Source organism: Pavona decussata, unplaced genomic scaffold (genome assembly GCF_977016875.1).
Source record: "Pavona decussata unplaced genomic scaffold, jaPavDecu1.1 SCAFFOLD_13, whole genome shotgun sequence".
Taxonomy (NCBI): domain Eukaryota; kingdom Metazoa; phylum Cnidaria; class Anthozoa; order Scleractinia; family Agariciidae; genus Pavona; species Pavona decussata.
The window spans coordinates 1,340,659-1,359,800 of record NW_028145436.1 but is presented as its reverse complement, the minus strand read 5'-3'; the positions used below and the strand labels follow the sequence as shown (position 1 = coordinate 1,359,800).

Sequence of the window (19,142 nt, the reverse complement as noted above, 5' to 3'; positions counted from 1 at the left end):
ATAGCAGCTGCATGTTTCAGAATATAGAGTGGATATCTTAAAGTCGCCGTCCCAATCAACCAAGAGCTAGAGATAATCATTTGAGGCTTTCGTAAGTCACGAGTCCCCGAGTCTTCCAGTACGTGTCCGACTGCAGTGTGATTTCCTAATCATACAAAGTTCTAGCACTGAAGTAATGATGTAGTGCAAAGAGAATTTCAGCTATTTCATGATGTCCAGAGTTTTCTCACGTAACAACGCAACATCGCTCAACACTTTGTAGCCTGCGTAGCAGTCGTTTCCGTTTCCTTTTAGCCAAGTGAGGCAAGCGCGCGAGGGCATTGGGCAAAAAGGAGCAAAAAGGTAGGAGCGGGGGGGGGGGGGGAAGGGGCGGGCGCCCCTCCCCCCCGCTCCTACTTTTTTTGCTCCTTTTTGCCCAATGCCCTCGCGCGCTTGCCTCACTTGGCTTAAAGGAAACGGAAACGACTACTACGCAGGCTAAACACTTTGTTGTCTGTGTATCACTTGTTGGCGAAAGTCTCCGTTCATGGCCAGGCCAAGATTCAACAATTGGAATGCTAAAACATCAGGTTTTCGGCATTGGACGAGATTGTTCTTGATGGAGCAATGGTTTCTTCACCGCACATAGCGAAGCGTGCTCGCAGGGTAATCTAGCCTGCATGAGACAAAGAAAGCAGGAGACGTTGCACGCATGAGCAGGATAGATTCTAATTACAGTACGTGACACATTTTTCTCGAGGAAGGCCGACTGAACAGAGTGTGGTGGGGACGAAGCCGGGGGTGGTGGGAGTGGGGATGGGGGGGGGGGGGGAGTACCCTTTCACATAATCCTGGGCTGAGTAGTTCAGAAGTAGGTACTTGTCAGATATTTTCTATTTTTCAGTGATTACAGCTTGAAAGAAGCCCCCAAAATAAGTCATATTGCGCTTCAGACGTGGAACGTTTGGAAACCTAGCGTTTTATCGTTAGATCGTTCGGATGATTTTAAAAAAAATATAACAACAGAAAATATATTTCGTCACTATCATCATTAATTTCCCCCTTCCCCAACCTAAAATCAGATTAGCGGGTGTTGTGTAACCTCATTCGCAACGCGCGGTGAGAGGTGGAAGTGCACTTTGTACCATATAGGGACAAATTTTGCTTATGAGATCTTTGAGAAAGATAACGTTTTTCATTTAAGACCATATAAGCCTATTCCGACATTGCGGTTCATGTGTTTCATCTCAGTCCGAACAAGTCATTGAGACCGGTAACAGCACTCCAAACGGCACTGTCTGAGAGTTCAAACAAACTTCACTATGATGTGAGTCAATACATGTTTGTTTATCAGGTTTCAAATTCTTAAAGAGTCGTCAAGGTTTTACTTTGAGCTGTTATTTTTAGGTGTCAAATCTTACTAAATTTCGCGTATCATCCAGTCAAATCGTGCCATTTCCTTCTTCCTGCTGACGCACGTTTTCGCCCACGTCAGTTTGTCGCAAACTGAAAATTGCCGCCATTGACAAGTAACAGATGTGTCACGTCAACACCCTCATTCATGGTTTTCTTGTGCGCTATAAATACGCGCGTTTGACCCAGAGACAACACTATCGCCTCGTCGATGAAATCGTGTTGTCTTTAAAGCGAAGCAAAGGATTTTTCAAGTTGGATGATGAAGACACTCCTAAGCGTCTTGGTTGGTTCAATAGTTTGTCTTTCTCTACTAGAATGCGTTAGCGGTGCACCAGTTATCGCACGTAGAAGCAAAGGAAAGGTAAGCAAGATTACAAAACAACCTATTAAACCGTAACGCTACACATTTGTTAAACTATATTACTGCTGAGCTGAGACGGCCCGAAGGGAAAACGGGAAAGAATCTAGGATTCATTTTGACTAAAAAGGAAAAATATTTCAAAGGAAAAAACAAACAACAACCCTAAAAACTTAGCAGGAATGCACGTACGGACTGGAAAGGGAAGTATCACGGGAATTTGGTGTTACATCAAAAACTCCAAAACGTTTAATTATCAACGGAAACCAAAAAGTATTGCTCAAATTTGATGTAAATTATCACCCCAGTGTACTAAGACTGTCGATGAGTGTCTGTGGCCGCAGATGGAATAGGTTAGAATGGACGGCAACTTGAAAAAAGCCTGAGTTAGGCTAACTGTTTTCAAGTTCTCGCATTATCCGGTTTCCAAAATATACCAGAGCAGGTCATGAGTTGTAGACAGAGGCTTGAGGCATTCCTAATCAATGTTAGCCTGTTTCAGGCTCTCGGGTCCTCTCGGTATACAGTCTCTAATCGTTTTCGTTCCTCACGTCCGTCCGCTCCTTCGCGTCCTCCGCGGAAAATGGAACAAAGAGGAAGAGGCTATTTATTGGCGCGTTTATTATTTTGCTCCCGTGAACGCATAGAGATTATCTAAACGATCATTAGTTACGGATGAATTCAATCTGTTTTGCAGTTCACAAAGATTTGTCTGTCCTTCGTTTCTTCTTGTTGAGTCGACGTATCTTTCTCAGAATACTTTGACAGGTCGCATTTATTCCGCTGCACCCCCGTTGTTGATTACGTCAGAGGGAACACGTATTCGCTTTGCAGTGACCTCTAGTTTATTGTTTACGATAGAACGTCACATGAAAGCGCTCCAACAACTGCTTTTTATTTATTTATTTTTTTTAATGTTAATAATTTGGGATTTTATCTACCGTATTTTTTTTAATGTTAATAATTTGGGATTTTATCTACGGACTTAAATTTTGAACAGCCTTGAGAACAGTCTTTTATTGTCCAGTTCAACAAATTTGGCTTAATGACGCGCGAAACAAGTACAACACGCCGCGGTATTCATACGGTCAGTTATTTTCAGTAACAAACCGGTTTGCCAGTCTTTATTTGTGCAGGAATAAACCGGCTTCTAACACGCGCGCTCATCCTGTGCACTCGCATGTGCAATAAAATGTTGAAATAAATTAAGACATAGAATAGTGTATGTATCCATCAATAACAATAAAAAGTATAGCATAACTAACCCTGTATAAACAGCACCACAGGAAAGTGCAACTTGAAAACTTTCAAGTAAATGGTGAAATTCATCAATACAGACTCCCATGGTTTATGGGCACACGTCAATAATAATAATAATAATAATTATTATTATTATTATTAGTAGTAGTATTATTATTATTATTATTATTATTATTATTATTATTATTTATATAGCGCAAATTCAACTATACAGTTTTCAAATACGCCTCACAAATATGAGCTGTATATAATACTAATAAATAATAACAATAGGAAAATCAAATCCAAATTTACATATAAGATTAAACTAAGTAACTTAACGTATGTGTATAAAATTGCATGCGTCAGCATATGTCAGTAAGTCTCTGTAAGTATTTTTTTAAATACAGTACCACTAAAGCTTTGATTTTGACGGTACGTCTACATTCTGAAAAATTTTCAGGCACTTTCTTTCCTGGCAAAGTTTGGTTACCTCCCTAAAACGAATTCCACTAATAGCGCGGGAGGTAGGGACGTCAATTCCCCGGAAGTCAGGAAGGCAATAAAAGACCTTCAGAGATTCGCCAGTTTGCCAGTGACTGGAAAACTAGACGCAGAGACGCTTGAACTGGTCAGTAAAAAAAGATGTGGCTTAGAAGATCCTGTGAAAAAGTTGGAAATTGGCCAGTTTCATTTACAAGGAACTTACTGGAAGAAGAAGGTATGTACGCAGTTCTTTATAGACCAACACGGAAGGCAAAAAGTGGTTTACCGTTTGAGCCAGTTGTTTTTCTGACATTGAAGCAATGAATAAAGACGAAGAAGATTTCCTGACTTTTTTAAATTCCCAATGCAACTCAGTAGTCGCTAATCTCCCCGCGTTTTTGTTTTAGCTAGGCGGGGCATATGTCTTCAATTGTAGTTCGTTTGGAATTGAATTGTATTGCAGTGCAGCCCGAAGTGTGAGAGAATAACTATTATTAAAGATGAAAACTCGCGATAAGTGGTTTAAGACAATTGTAAAGTTAACTCTATTTTATCTGCATTGCAGCATCTGACCTATCGCTTTAAAGAGCTTACAAGAGATCTTGGCATTGAAGAACAAAAAAACGTTCTTCGCAGAATGATAAACAAATGGGACATGGCAAGCTCGCTGACCATAACCGAACAAACGGATAGTTCAGTTTCGGACGATGACGTGGACATATTGATTCGATTTGTAACGCGTCGCCATGGTGACCCCTATGCATTTGACGGTCCAGGAGGAACGCTGGCTCATGCTTACTATCCTCACAACAATAAAGGTTGGTAGATTGATTGACAGCAAATACAAAGAAAAAAAAATCGTCAATAACAACAACACTAACAACAGAAACAATAATATATATAATTTTCTTGATTCGATTAGTTTTGATGATCAATCATTAGTACGGTTACTTAAGAATTAATCCCAACTAAGTCAAATAATTTATCTCTTAGTCTACTGATGACAGGAGATCAACTTTTTATTGCTATAGTGCCGGCAGTATGTGAGAGTGTGAATTTCACTTACAACTTATTTTTGCCAGAATCATCTTAATTGATAATGATGATGATGATGATGATAGTAATGATGATGATAATGATGATGACGATGATGATGATGATGATGATGATGATGAAGATGATGATGACGATGACGATGACGATGATGATGATGATGATGATGATGATGATGATGATAGTGAAGGTGATGATGCTGGTGATTGTAAATCTATCTTTCGAGGAGAAAGGAAATACGCTGACATGAAGGTTCCTCCGGTGACGCCCACTTCCATGATAGCGACGCACTCACCACAAATTCATCAAGTGGCATCAACTTAGCATATAACACATAACTACAACAGTTGTTTTAAAAATTACTCACGTTGACACTTCTTTTCAATCTTGGCAGGTCTTTCCGGTGACGCACACTTCGACGATGACGAACGATTCACCACAGGAACAAGTGACGGCATCAACTTGGACTGGGTGGGGCTTCACGAATTTGGTCACAGTTTGGGCCTGGAACATTCCAACGTGCGCGAATCCATCATGTATCCATGGTACAAGGGATATTTTCCCAATGTCGAGCTTACCAGGGACGATCTTAACGGAATACGGGCGCTCTATGGAGGTAAGGCGCGTTGTTATGTATGTTTCCTTTATTGGGCACCATTTTCTTATCTGTGTCCGGTGATTCTGTCTTTTGACATACAAGTCTTTAATTCGTCAGGTTTGACAATGCCACATAAAAAGTAACCTACTCTCCAATTTTCATAATATGAAATATCAATTTCTTATGAACTATATGTTAGTATCAAATCCAAGATATTAGAAACCTGACGGCACCAAAAGAGCATTGTTAAAAGTAAGAAGCACCTTTCATATCTTATAAACAGTATGGACGGATCGGAAATAAAAAACCAGTAACAGTAGGAAATTACTGCTCTGGGGCTTTCATTTGAATGGCTGCACTTTGGATTTCATCGACAAACAAACGTTCTGCAAAAATTGTGACATTGTTTTGAAATCGTCTTACACTACACAATTGAAAGACCAAAAGATAAAAGAATACCGTTCTTAGAACACATTTTATGGCCTTCAGTATGGGAAGTTCTTAATTCACTTGGATTTATATTGTCCGACACACTGCGACAGCTATTCCAAATTGAAATCTCTTTGTCTTTGTGTTAAAGTAAAGGACTTATGCAGGAACTAAAATTCATTATCAAAAACTGAGCCATTGTATAATGCAGTTCCAGAGATCATGTTTAATTAGCTTAGCGCCCATGGTATATGAGCCATTACACCATGCCCGAAAAATAGATAATATATTGTCTGCTGGTTGTTCTTATAAAGCCAAATCAGCAAGATCTAGCAATACTTCTTGATTGTTTTTAATAAAACAATTATTATCCTCTCACTTGGCGCTACGCACCTCGTTAGCTTGCTATCTATCATCTCATAACCAACGCGCGCTGGCAAAATAATTGTTAATTATCGAGTCTTTCTCAATTTGCAGCAGAGAAGCCCATGACGAAGAAAACCACGCCATCTACTACCACTAAACCAAGCACCTCACCAACTTCAGTCCCAGCCACGAGGCCGACCCCACCCACCTTACCCCCAACGTTTGAACCGGGTGTTCATCCCGCATGTCGAATTGAAAGTAAATATGACGCCATTGTTACTGATGGCAGCTGGTCCACTCATTTCATCCAAGGTGACTGGTTTTGGACTCTTACGGCTTATCTCAAAAAAAGCGAGCCAAAGAGAGTAAAAGATTATTGGCCTGATGTTATCACCCCAGTCAATGCTGCTTATCGTAACAAAGCGGGAAATCTTGTCTTCTTCTCGGGTTCTCGGTAAGTGTTTGCTGCTTAATGTTGGTGTGACTGCGCGTGTTAATTAATTCACTTTTAGCAATGAAATAATCTCGATAGTAAGAGTTGAAAATAGAATCACACTGCAATAAATCGTTATTATTATTATTATTATTATTATTATTATTATTATTATTACTATTATTATTATTATTATTTTTATTATTATTATTGTATTATAAGTGCTTCGGATGGGTGTAGCTCTGGTCATAGTAGTTAGGCTTACGCCAAGTACTACCCAGAAGGTCACGGTCACGTGACCATTTCTGCAGTTCGCGTTTCCTGACACGTGTTGTCTAATCTCGCCCCCTTTTTACCATTTCTTTCAAATTTTAATTTCTTCATGCACATTTGTATTTTAGTTTCTGGGAGTACAGAGGTCGACTACTGGTGACTAACCCGCAGCGTTATCAACGCCTGCCTTCAAACTTGGACGCGGTCTTCACATGGAAAAACGGAAGAACGTACTTCTTCAAGGGTACACAATATTGGCGATATAACGAAGATAGACACAGGCGGGATCCTGGGTATCCGATAAGCATCAAACGGGGGTGGCCCGACCTTCCTAATGATATAGATGCAGCCGTGACATGGCGAAATGGCAGGAGTTACGTCTTCAAGGGGCCTAACTATTATAGGCTCAAGAATGTTTCACGGAATAGAAAGGTCTATATCGATCCTCAATACCTTAATAACCAAAAGTTTACCTCTCAGGGATGGATGAAGTGCAGCGTTGGGGCTATTGGGGCTATTGGGGCTATAGAGCAGGGCCCTTGATCCGTAAATGGTCACCCACAATCCTTTACAATAAAACGAACTTTTCTGCGTCTGTTCCCTTGCTATGAAATGTCGAACATTTTTGCACAGCATTTTCAATAACTATCACTTAAGGTGGGGCTCTACCTGAATTTGAGTGAAATTTGAAGAGGTTTTAAGAATGGATAGAAGAAAGAAAATGATTTTTGGAACACTAACAGACAGTCGATAACCACGCAAGAGCACCCCAGGTTGCTGGTGGACTAACTTGGTATTCGTCTATTAATTATTAGCTACAAATTCTAATTTTAAAACTTCACTAAATCTTCAACATTTCTTATTTCTTTCAATTTTACCAATCCTTCAAGAAAAATTATTTCCTTCCAATAATATACCTAAAAATCACCCAAAAATTCATAAAACACCCCAAATCATTGATTTGTGTTATGAATGGAGGGTTTTTGTATTGCTTGAAATGCAAACAAGATATTTCCATTTGATCGATTTTAAGCGGCGTGAAAAAGGCTTTCAGGTGAACCCCCACCTTAAGGTGTCTGGTAGAGTGACTGGTAGACTCCTTGTAGAGTCATATTTTAAGTTGTAGGTTTGCTTTCAACATTTGTTTTAGGGATTTCAATTTTCTCGTAACTGCATGAGTCAATAGCCGCAGTGATCATCGTCAGCCTGTACAGCAATCAATGAAGAACACAATGAAGTGTATTTAGTTAGGGGCAATTGATTTTAGAAATCAATATATTTGTTTTTAAAATATTTATATTTTGTAAGAAGTTTGTGTAAATTTTATTGGGGGTGTGAAAACCCAGAGCGGATAAATAAAGTTAATATCAGTCACCACTTGTATCTCAAACATTGCAGAATAAGTCGAGAAATTAAAATCCCAGTTGATCGGCTTTTCGATCGTCCCAGATGTTTCCGATATTCCATAAAAGTTATATTAAACAAAAAATGCCGCGAAGAAAACTCCTATTTTATTTTTTTAAACCTGAGTAAGTTTAGAGGCTTCGTACCGAGCCAAACATATTGCTGACGATCTCAGACGAGAAAACGGGAATGATTGCGACAAATGTACGCGTTGTAAAAATCTATGACGCGTCGGGAAAATATAACACTCCCGTATTTCCCGATTTATCCCCCGATCAGAGGCCATCCCAGGTGGTCGTGATGCCTGCAATCTCGTGTTTTTAGACGGTCATGAAACGACGAAATCGCCGATCGTGTTCACGCATCCCTCCCAAGTTAAATTAGCTTTATTATTGTTTCTGAACAAAATCCTTTGTTGAAAAAACAACGGACTATTGTTCAGAGGCAATACATAGGAAACATCTTAAAAGGGCTTCACGAATGTTACCACAGGCGTAAAAGTATTGGTGACTGTCGATCGGAGATAACAAGAGTAAAGAGCCGGGGAAAAGGTCGCCATTCCCTCAAGTTGTGAAGGTGATGCGCATTACCTTGGTCCGGGACCGTACTGATATGCTGGCCAGTTTTGCCTGGCGTATTTCTGTAACATGATTGCGTTCTCTAGTTTGCAGATGAGTCATGCAGTTAGCTGCTCAGTATGTTTTTGACAGTGTAGTTATGGTCGGCGCTGGCATAGGCGAGGCCTTGGGGAGGAGAGAACAGAATCCCGCCTTATATGCCTCGGGCTTGTCTGAGTTTGAGGTGCAGTTTCGCATGATTCACTCATTTTTTTTTTTTTTTTTGGAAACGGAGAGAGAATAAACTCTTGTTTAACTCCAGACCCAACAGGAAATACCTCTGATAGTGAGTTGTCAAGGACGAAAGGCAGACTACAGTCTGGTCTTCTTCTTTTTGCAACCAATCGTTTAAATATCGCGAGATAAGGTGCAGCGTTTATTTCCGTGCAACTTAATGCTCTTGTCAGCAGTTGCATTGTAATTTCCAGCAAATCGTTCTTCGTGTTTCATCAGAGGTCCCCAAACAGGCTGGTTACTAGTAATATTTTTTATTCATTCCTCCACATTCCTTTTATTTTCTTTTTCCCTTTCTTTTTTTAACCGTCTATTGGCGAGTTGTATTTTCAAACCGCGCCCTTAACTAAATTAACGTTTTTGTGTTTTTACCTTTAGCCTATGTTATTATGGTATCTATAATTGCAACTGTTACATCTTTTGCCATAGGGTCAGTTTCATAATTACCCCCCAAGAAGTTGACCGTGCCTTTTCGAAATATTGGAAAAATATATTTTCCTGATCGTGAAATCAGCCTTGCTCTTTTTGTTCAGTTTACACTGATTTGTTTGCCGATTAGATCCTTTACAACAGAATCCAGTCCGAACACAGTTACTTCAACGACTTTAACTTGCCTACTTTCTTGAGAGGAGTGGCACGGGTTTTTTTTGGCAGGGTCTAAAGAGCATTGTCAGTACATTCCGGAGAAAACGTGTGTGCACACTACACTATTTCTACAAGGATAAATTGCGTCTGAAAAAATGTCCTTGAACTAAATCATCTGAAGACGCACGGGAACTTTCGTTTTTATTTTCGCATCAAAAACTAATTAGTCACATTGGCAATTGTTCAACAATTATCTTTTAATACCTGCGTCAATTGGAAAAAAAGTAGGAAAGATAAACTACAAGGCCGATCAGTGGGCCTTCAAAGATCCGGTTATGACTGGAAAAAGAAAACATACCGTACGACCCAGTGATAACCTGAAGGATTCTTTTCACAATTTGTTTGCATGAACTATTAAGATAAACCACCGCTTCATAAGCTTAATAAGACAGTTCTGTTGTTGAAATTTAATGTTCTTTTTCCTATTTCGTGGACAATTAATCTTTAAGCATGAACAGAAAACTAGGGGTCAGCTCGTGCTTCTAAAGTTTTTTCAGTGCTGGCTCCAGCTAAGTTTTAAAACACTTAAAAACAAATCATTTATTTTCAAACGGACATGAACGTGCTGAGAGTAATCTCTTTTGTAAATGATACTCGGAATGTTAATCAAGGCAGCATGTATGTGTGCCAAAACCTACAATGTCCTGTTTAAAGCTTATCGCATCACTGATTAGGTCTGCTATTTTATCTTGCGCTTGATGCACGCAATAGGATAGGCGCTCAGTAGAAAGCATCATAATCATTATTGACTGCATCGAGAGCAAGCACAAGCTCCACAGTTATCATGAACAAGTTTGTTGCATATCTGATAGTGCTCAGCTCCACGCTAAGCTGTGCGGTTAACAGTGCTCCTCACTTTCGATCAGGAAGGGACTGGCTGGATAGTCTTAGAGAGGTAAGAGACCTTTTTTAAGGAACAGCTAAGTTGTCAGAATTCCGTTGTCTTGCGATCGGATAAGTATGCATAAACTGAAGGGATTTCTTGTCTTAAGTCGATATGACTGAAAGGCAATGTGCAGTCAGTTGAAGAATTCTTGTCAGCGCAGGCTTTTGGCTTGGTCAAGTCGCTCAGCTTGTGCGAAGCAAAAACAAGGTGACGGTCGAAGAAAAATATGGCGATCGCTAGGAACCAAAAGGAGATAAGACCTGGTGTGCTTGCACTGAAAAGCTGTGTTTTCTTGTCACTTTTAACATCTGTTGAGTTCTGCCTGCAACAGCGGGCGTCTTGTGAGTTTGCTTCTCAGACGGAAAATCAAGGGGGTGCTCACGACCCTGCTCAAAGAAACGAGGCGGGGTACTCTCTAATAGGCCTATGCACAGCTCTCAAGAACATGCAAAGAATTTCAGTCGGAGGGTCCTAAAGGCACGCGACTCAATAATTATTTACATCACATCTTGCCGTCTGTGCCAAGAAAAATTCAGTACGACTTCCAGCTCTTCCTAAAATTATAACAGTCGCGTTTTTTCCTCGGTTTTCCACCACACAGGGATAAGGTTATTTACAGGATCATGCACACCCCATCTGACGAGAAATAAAGAAATGTCATCTGTCAAGCAGATGATATCAGCGAAGTCCATGTCTTTTTCAGTGCTTTATGTAAATCTTTACTCTCTATTAGTTAACAAGGGAAACCGCAATCGCTTTCACTTGATTGGTCAATCTTAGTGATTAGTCTCAAAAGTTAGAACCACTTTAGAAAGCTTTAAAGTGAACAGGAACACAGAAAAGCTCCAGGGAAAGTTCTGCTTAATATCTTCTACCTAAACGAACATGCTTCGAGGTTATCATCGGGGTAAGCGCAATTTTTTTTTTTTAGGGGAGCTTAAGTTAATTTGTCCGAATGGAACTTGTTGTTGTTTGCTGGTGTGCAGAGACGGTAGTATCAAGGCTATTGACTCCTGCTCAGGCCGTGAGAAATAGCCAGATAAAGCTTTCCTTTCACGAGTACCACTTGACCCTTGTCTGTTCTTATCCCCAATTAGCATATCACAATGACTTACTGTAAACATTGGATCAGGACCCGGTCGATCAGGGTACGCCTGCACTACTCTCACATGCGCATGTCTCGGCCATTGTTTTATAAAATCTCCTATAGTGTTACGTTCCCAGTCTACATTTCAAGCTTTATTGTAGGTATACTTTGCCGAAGTCCTTTCTTTCTCATTTCTGTCAAATAGCTTCCGGCACGGGGATTGAGCCCTTACTCCCCCTGTTGCTCGGGTCCAGAGTTCCCCCAAGGACTTTCTTTTCCTTGGGCCAAGAAAACATTTCTGACCTCAACTTGTAGGGAACTCTAAAGTCTAGTATCCAATGTGCAGAGAGATCAGCTGATGTGTGAATAGGTCTTATTACGGTTTTCGACGCCATTTTGACGAGTACGCAAACAGTTGAAATAACAGTGTTTTGTATGGAAATCCGATGTCAAATAATTTTCATCTTCTGAAAATTCATGAATTGGAAACTTTTGACACTAGGGAAAGGATTTTAAGAAAAACAATTAGAGATGTAGCTGTTTTAATTTGTTGAACGCAGCATGAAAATGACAAGAACACTTCCTGTTTTAGCGATTTATTCCAATGGAAGGTATACGAAAGGGGTACCTTTTCGGCCAAAAATGGCATATAAAAGGGTAAGGGGTCGGACCTCTGGGCGGAGCTTCCCCGTGTTAAATTTTTTTAATACCCCCCCCCCCTCCCCCCCGGGCAATAACCCTACTTGTTCACAGAAACTAGTATCAATTATCTTTGGCGGCGAATGGCTAGGAAAGGATAGAAATGGATTGCAACTTGAAAAAATTGGCCATGCCACTGTTTCAAGTTCTTCCTGCGTGTTACAGAGATCTTGTTTAAAACTGGTTATAGTTTGTTCGTCCTCGTAGAAATCCCTTGATATCTTCCTCCCGGTTTAAGAATAATCTCAAGTTAGAGAAAAGGTTCTTTGTCAAATATTTGAGCAGTTTTGCACAACATACACTCAAAATCTCCGCAACAATGCCCCTTTAAGGGCAGAAAAATTAGCAAAGCATAAGGTAACCAAATGTTGCATCATTGACAACATTTGGTTACATGTAGCGCGCATTCCAGCGAAGGGCTACAGAATTGTCTTTCGAAAACGACGAGTCTAGAAAAATGTAGTGTTAACGTCTCGGAATCTTGCGCTCGTTAGAATTTAGACCATCTCGAAGTCTGGAATATTTCGAATATTTGGGTCTGGAGATCTCGCAGATTGTCGACCAAGAAAAGAAAGATTCTAGTCTATTTCAGTTACTGTTGCGATTAACAACAAACACATGCAGGAAGAATGACAACCTTCTTTTTGGTGCTATCGACTTGAAAACTGTCCAGCACTCAGAAGCTCTCAGAGTCTCGGGCTCCGTTTTTATTCTTTTTAGGTAAAGTCCTGGGCTCGAACATTTTGGAAATAATGAAGTCTTGGTCTCGGATTTTAAAACAAGGGCCTGGCAATCTCGCAAAGTATAGGATTTACTAGTTTATACCCCCTCAGCGAGAATAGACGGAAGAGACGCCGCTATTCAGGTCCTGTTCAAACACATTACCCTTTAAAATGAACAGAAATTTCAAGTATGTTTAATATGTCAATAAGTGTACAGTTAATAAGGAAGTAACGAGCGACTTAGGTTTTAGACTATGATGAATTTAAAACTTAAATAGCGAACTTGGCCCGCGAACGTAAGCTTCGCCGGCAAGGCCGGATTTTCATGCTGACCCGTTCCAGTCCTTATCGAGTCCCCTCGTTCGATGCAGCAGAAAGCCTGTTCTGCAATCTGCTTTACAGATTACTAGTGGATTTTCTGTCTCTCTAGTAATTCAGTATGGCATAACAAACCATTAAAACGACCTATTTTCTTCACTTTTAGCAACTCGAAACCTCGTCGGATATTCTAGAGAGGATACTCGCTAGAATGCATAATCGTCACGCTGGCATCAACCCCATGGCTTATCGATATCGCGCTGACGCCTCATCAAATGACAGACGAACCTTGATGAACAACCGTAACAGGTGGGGCCAAGCACATTCCGACGATCGGGAATCCATGGATCGGCCGTTCGACTTCAAGCGCAACGGATACGAAACAAGGAACGAAAATGGGCGTTTCCCCATCGAGCAGGAGTTAAAGGAACGGCTGTCTGAGATGTCCGACAGTATTGCTTCCTCGGAACTTGATCAGGAGTATTACTAGAATGCCATTCGCTGATCTTTTGTGGATATATAGAGAGGTCGAAAAAGAGAGATTGTAGAGACTGAGCTGATTTAATGTGATGCAGGGTGAATATGGTAGTCAAGGACGAACCCTTCTGTAATTTTGACCTAGATCTGTTTAGACGGGCGTTTTCTCTTTCATTTTCTATTCTTTTTTTAATTGTAATTTTTTTTCAGGACTAGTAATAAATTGTGTTTGTAACCAAAGTATTATTTCGTTTATCAGAGATAATGTGTGTGTTACTATTATTTAATTTACTGATTGATTTCTGTTTTTCATTATCGTTTTTTGAGTTCTGTAACTTGTTTTAGGAATCAGGGCCCGGTTGTTCGAAAGCCAATTAACGCTAATCCACGATTAAAAGTTAACCGAGGTTTTCATCTCGCTCATTAAAAGTGGTTTTTGAAAGCTAATGTTAAGCTCGTGCACGCTAAAGGCAACTCTGAGTGAAAACTAATTAAGGGACAAAAATCTTTGACAGAAGCTTTGATGGTTAGTCATTTAACTAGAATCAAAGCTCACGTTAATCCAGGATTAGCTTTGAACAACTAGAACCAGGGTAACACTCCTCGGTTAGCATCATTATTTTCGGGTAGCTAAGTGTATGACCTTCTCTTCCTTTATGAAATAAAGTCTTGTTGCTTAGTTATGTTATGAAGTTATGAAGTATTGATACAATAAAATTCGAATTCCCTGGTAGCTGACAGCTGACGTTTTGATCCCTATTAGCAGACTTATAATTGAGCAGTTTGACCTTCGTCGAATCAGGAAGGTTTTCCCACGGGAAAGTTTTGTCGTGTGTTTGTTGATATTTGTAGCTATGCAAGAACTCACGTTCAGTTAAACATTTTGCTCTGTAGCCATTGCAGAGTATATATAATCAAATAAACTTAAAACTAGTTTTGTCAAATAGTTAGCTCTTTCGAGCGGTTTTCAAATGAGTGTCATGTCGTGTTTTCGCCTCACGCGTTTTCCCACGCTTGGCGCCAGTTACATGAATTTGCTTCGAATTCTGATTGGCTCGTTATGTTGTTTACATTTGTTGCGATTAGCCAGGGCCTTATTACTTTGGTTTTGGTTTTTACGACACTCAAATGGAAACCGCTTTATTTACTTATTTATCTCTTTTTATTAGGGCTTTGATAGACTGACTCAGATTTGCTTTTTGAAAAGATTAATATGGCGTACGTGATCTTTCAGATGGGGTGAAAAATCCCATGTCAGTGGTTTCCTTCAGTGCAAGCGCGCGGAAGTTTCGCTGAAGCATGAAGTGAAAAAAAGAGAAAAATAATGGAGGTGTGGGAGGGGGGAGAGGAAGGAAAGTAAAGCTCAGTTGCAGCCGTTTCCTTTTGTTTTTCTCCCCTCCCATGGCTCCGGATTTTTTTGTTCCTCGTCTCCGGAAGCTTTCGTTCGTTTCTCGCGCTCGACTGGAAAGGAAATTGGTACGCTTTACTTGGTCATAAACGAAAACGCTAGCTGGAGTTGTGTCTCGGTATCCCCAAGTTCAACTTCATGGCCATGCTCAGTAAATAATCAGATTGTTTGCCTACTGTCAGTTGGGATGTTTAACCATGTTATGAAGTTTAATTTTTGGACACCGGCACTTGTGCTACAAACACTGCCGAGTGTGAAGAAAGGTTAGTTCCCCCCATAGGTGTATACAGGGCCCCTCAGGATAACAGCCCCGTAGCTGATTGGGCCACCCTGTCTAAATAAAGTTCACTTACTTACTTACTATTCACATCAAAAGGCCCTGACTTGACTTAGGGCGCGTTCTTTTGGGACTATTCCGGAATAGGAATACTCGGAATAGACGGTATTTGTGTCCTTTTGGGAACTATTCCGTTTTTGAAATATTATTCTGTTAATTCTGCTCCCCATAGCAGAATGAACAGAATGGAAGGAATACGCGGGTTTACTCGGAATAGACAGAATATGCGTTCTTTGAGAACATTCTTAGCGGGAAATCCTACAGTCAAGTGCGTGCGCAGACATAGTAGTTCTCAGGTCACCTCCGCCATGGGTATTCCGTTTCCAGATTTTACTGAGGAGCGTCTGTTTTCGAAATTGAAATTCTGTGTATTCTGTTATTCCTAAACCGGAATAAGTAGAACTAGAATAGCCCCAAAAGAAAATCTGCGCGGCTATTTAATAGCAAAGCCAGCCGCAGAAACGGATGAGCCGGTAAGCCTGTGATCAGATAAAGAGAAATAAAGATAAGTAATAAAGAAATGCTTTATGGCAAGCGAACATGGTACATTCTTAGTACCAAGAAAAAATAAAAGGTGGGGGGGGGGGGGGGGGAAAGAGGGAAAAAAGCGAGGCATTGGCTTGGTTATGTGAATGTCGGAAAAGTTATTTTTGAAAGTCTTTTAAAACTGACGTTGGTTTTCCCGAGAGGTCCGCAAACATTCAATGTGACGTCATCAAAACTCATCCAAACGTGCAACGTGGCCTTGCAGGTAAAGCCGGCTGCTAAATATTCAGAATGTTATGTTTTGTTAATATATTTTGTTAGTGCTTAACAAATAGTTCCATATAGTTTGGCCGTGTGCGAATATACTGACAACGCATGCCGTCAAAACGTTGTTGAACAAAGAAGTACGCGACTGATCCTTTTAGCACGTTTTGAGCGGTCCTCTGTGAAGCCAGTCAGAGTACGCACGCAAGGTCCGAATATAATCTATTAATTTCGGATACGCGTGGTGAGATTGAAAGGAAAACTTCATTTTTATTATTACGTCATTTATGATCTATACAAAGAGAGGACGCCTATTGGCTGTTGTAAGTCTTGGTTCATGCAAAATGTTTCGAGCCTGGAGGATTAGGAGAACTTTCTGCGGCTGTGTCATGTGTCTGTATTTTTAACCACAATTTTTTCTAGACGAATCAACTCACGTGTTTTTGGCCCTACCCATGCCCGGGTATAAGTCGTATTCACGCATCATGATCCATTGTTTGGACCTTACAGCCTTGTCCTATTTATAACGTTTGTTCTGGTGTTAGTCAAGTGGTTTCAACCTCGTTCCCAGGGTCTCTCCTCTTCCGGTTTACTGCGGACCGTGCGCGCAAGAAACGTGGTCACTGGAAATGAAATTCGAAGGCGCCAATTTCGTTGCAATTTCACTAGACTACCTCTCTAATAGGGGTTAAGACTACACAAATAAAACGACTCTATGACATTTCTCGCAACGACACATTAATAAAACAAACCTAAGAAACAGACTGATACTGTTTTGTTATGACGCAATCCTGCTCTGCCAGAAATATCTTCCATAATCAACGAATGTTGCAATGTACTTTACCCATCTGACTGTTACAAAAATGTTTTTAGTGATCTCCCCTTATCAGTGGCATTAGAACTCAGTAACCGGAATTTCTTAACACTGACGCTGACTTCCGGCTCATCCAGGCTCTTTCCTTTGCAATAATAAGAATTTTACGTGACCTAGTCCTGTTCTCACATTGAACATAGCCATTTAAACGAATATTAAACGTTTACACGTCTCGAAAAATTCTACTGTAATGGCGCATCTTTTAGTCACTAGGCCAAGACACTTGAATGACTTGAACCAGAACGCGATTAATCATTTCAGTTTATGAGTAATAATATACGTGCGCCATATATAAGTAGCTAGAATTATTATTTCCTTCTTAATTCCGTTGTTATTTCATATTGCTACATCACATCACGTACGTGCCCTGTGTAATTTCCGAATAAGATGTAGACCTATGATTTCTTCTAATAGGCAAACGGCGGCCTTGTTGAGTCTCAAATGGAGAATAAAAAGCTTTGTTTTGCACGTCAAGTCTCGCACTGAATTCGCGTCTGGCCGAGGCTTCCCGTGCTTTCAAAAACAAAGCTTTTTATTCAGTCCTGAGCCTCAACATGGCCGCTGAGTGACAAAGGACCACAAAGGTCTATAACCCTGATGAAGGCTGATGATGGCTAGGCGAAATATTGTAATTACGCCTTTTGCACGCTGCTTGATCAGTCCTTGCAGTAATCTTCACACAACTGTTAGTTCTGAAGAGAACTGATGAGTAGCGTGCATGTATGGCTCTGTGATTGGATTGCAAAACTCGCGCCACTTTCTCAACCAATGAAAGCAAAACTGAAATTAATCGTGACTTGCTCGCACGCGTGTTAATTTCCCGTGCTTGGAGCCGGTTTCACAAGCTTTCGCGTACCAATGATAAAAAAAACGTCCGTCAGCTCACGAAAATTTGGCCTTCATTGTGCAGACGTTTTACTGTGGTGAGTTTACTGCTGACGTTGAGAGTGATGTAGTTATATGGTGAACGTTTGGAAAACGACACTAACTAATTTAAGTTTTGCTCAACACCTTATTATCCAGAGAAAAGCCTCCCTTTCTTGAGATTTAGATATAAATAAGCCACCAAGGGGCTTATTAATGTACCTTTTGGGGTAGGTGACATTTGATTAAGGGAAGAAAAAAAAATTAAGTCCCGTGAAAAAAAAAAAAAGAAAAAGAAGAAAAAACGAAGAATAAGACGAAGAAGAAAATGGAATCTTCAAAACGTGAAACTCAATAACTGTCGTCATATTTTAGGTGATTTGGCAACCCACAATCCAGTCTTATCGTGTTATCAATGTTTGGCATGTTGTCGCTTATACTGAGCTGTCGAGGAGGTCAAACAGTGCGAATATATTTGCCAATCAAACTTAACTTTAGTTGCTGTTATCTGAACCCGTCGTGGTTTTCTTGTAGATTTTTACGTCATTTCGAAAACCTCACCTAAAACCGGATCCATCTCGCTGAGGGTTGCTAGGTTGATGACACGCTGCATTAAAAAGGTGCAAGAGGTATGCGAGGAATAGTTGGACAAGGTGCGCCGTCCGTTTCTTCAAATCTTGACCCTCAACATTTACCGACCAAAAAACGTCGTGTTCTAAAACTTTTTGCAGACCTCAAGTTTGCATACTCTAAAGCGGTAAATAAATAAAGAAAGAAAGAAAGAAAGAAATAAAGAAAGAAATAAAGAAAGAAATGCATAGAGGCAGAATAATTTACTTTGTTGTATTCATCTTGTTTCTCGTATATACGCTGGCTAGTAGTACCCTTAAAAGTTCAGTTCTGGAGGAAAAGCCGCACCCAACACCCTTTGGGGGCGGTACATAGCTTATATAATGGAGTAAACCACCTCCCTCCCTCACCACTCCTGAGATAGCATGACTAGACTAAATGCACTTCACTCAGCAAGCAGTCGAGTGGACTGAGCGAATTACGAGGGATTTATGCGCTGCATAGCGTGATCAAGAACAGGATACATTCCAAAATCGGTTGGTTTGAGATCTCTTAAAAGTCTTCGGCACAAACGCGAAAGCAGAATGTCCTGAGAAAGGGGGAAATGTTTGCGTTAATAT

General features: G+C 40.4%; 2 protein-coding genes and 1 long non-coding RNA gene across 3 annotated transcripts; 2 read left to right on the top strand and 1 right to left on the bottom strand.

Annotated features, from left to right (window-relative positions):
• The first annotated feature begins 1,577 nt into the window (after positions 1 to 1,577).
• LOC146487796 (stromelysin-2-like) lies at positions 1,578 to 8,007 on the top strand. Its single transcript, XM_085127294.1, has 6 exons — positions 1,578 to 1,756; positions 3,456 to 3,713; positions 4,044 to 4,296; positions 4,926 to 5,147; positions 6,036 to 6,378; positions 6,759 to 8,007. The coding sequence occupies exons 1-6, from the start codon at positions 1,652 to 1,654 to the stop codon at positions 7,171 to 7,173; spliced, it is 1,596 nt and encodes a 531-aa protein (XP_084983420.1). The 5' UTR covers positions 1,578 to 1,651; the 3' UTR covers positions 7,174 to 8,007.
• Positions 4,578 to 4,999, bottom strand: LOC146487797 (uncharacterized). The gene is made up of 2 exons (XR_014868024.1): positions 4,866 to 4,999; positions 4,578 to 4,730 (listed from the first exon to the last, which is right to left on the bottom strand). It is a non-coding gene; the product is annotated as an uncharacterized LOC146487797 (long non-coding RNA).
• Positions 8,008 to 10,178: 2,171 nt separating the features above from the next.
• On the top strand, positions 10,179 to 14,630 carry LOC146487795 (uncharacterized). Its single transcript, XM_085127383.1, has 2 exons — positions 10,179 to 10,425; positions 13,409 to 14,630. Exons 1-2 carry the CDS (start codon positions 10,315 to 10,317, stop codon positions 13,730 to 13,732), a joined length of 435 nt encoding a protein of 144 aa, XP_084983509.1. The 5' UTR covers positions 10,179 to 10,314; the 3' UTR covers positions 13,733 to 14,630.
• The last annotated feature ends 4,512 nt before the right edge of the window (positions 14,631 to 19,142 follow it).

Excerpts from the sequence above, each read along its gene's own strand:
- LOC146487796 (XM_085127294.1), top strand. The coding sequence starts at position 1,652 with ATGATGAAGACACTCCTAAGCGTCTTGGTTGGTTCAATAGTTTGTCTT. Across the intron at positions 1,757-3,455 it reads CACGTAGAAGCAAAGGAAAG|GCACTTTCTTTCCTGGCAAA; the intron begins GTAAGCAAGATT and ends AAAAATTTTCAG. Across the intron at positions 5,148-6,035 it reads AATACGGGCGCTCTATGGAG|CAGAGAAGCCCATGACGAAG; the intron begins GTAAGGCGCGTT and ends CTCAATTTGCAG.
- LOC146487795 (XM_085127383.1), top strand. The coding sequence starts at position 10,315 with ATGAACAAGTTTGTTGCATATCTGATAGTGCTCAGCTCCACGCTAAGC. Across the intron at positions 10,426-13,408 it reads GGCTGGATAGTCTTAGAGAG|CAACTCGAAACCTCGTCGGA; the intron begins GTAAGAGACCTT and ends CTTCACTTTTAG.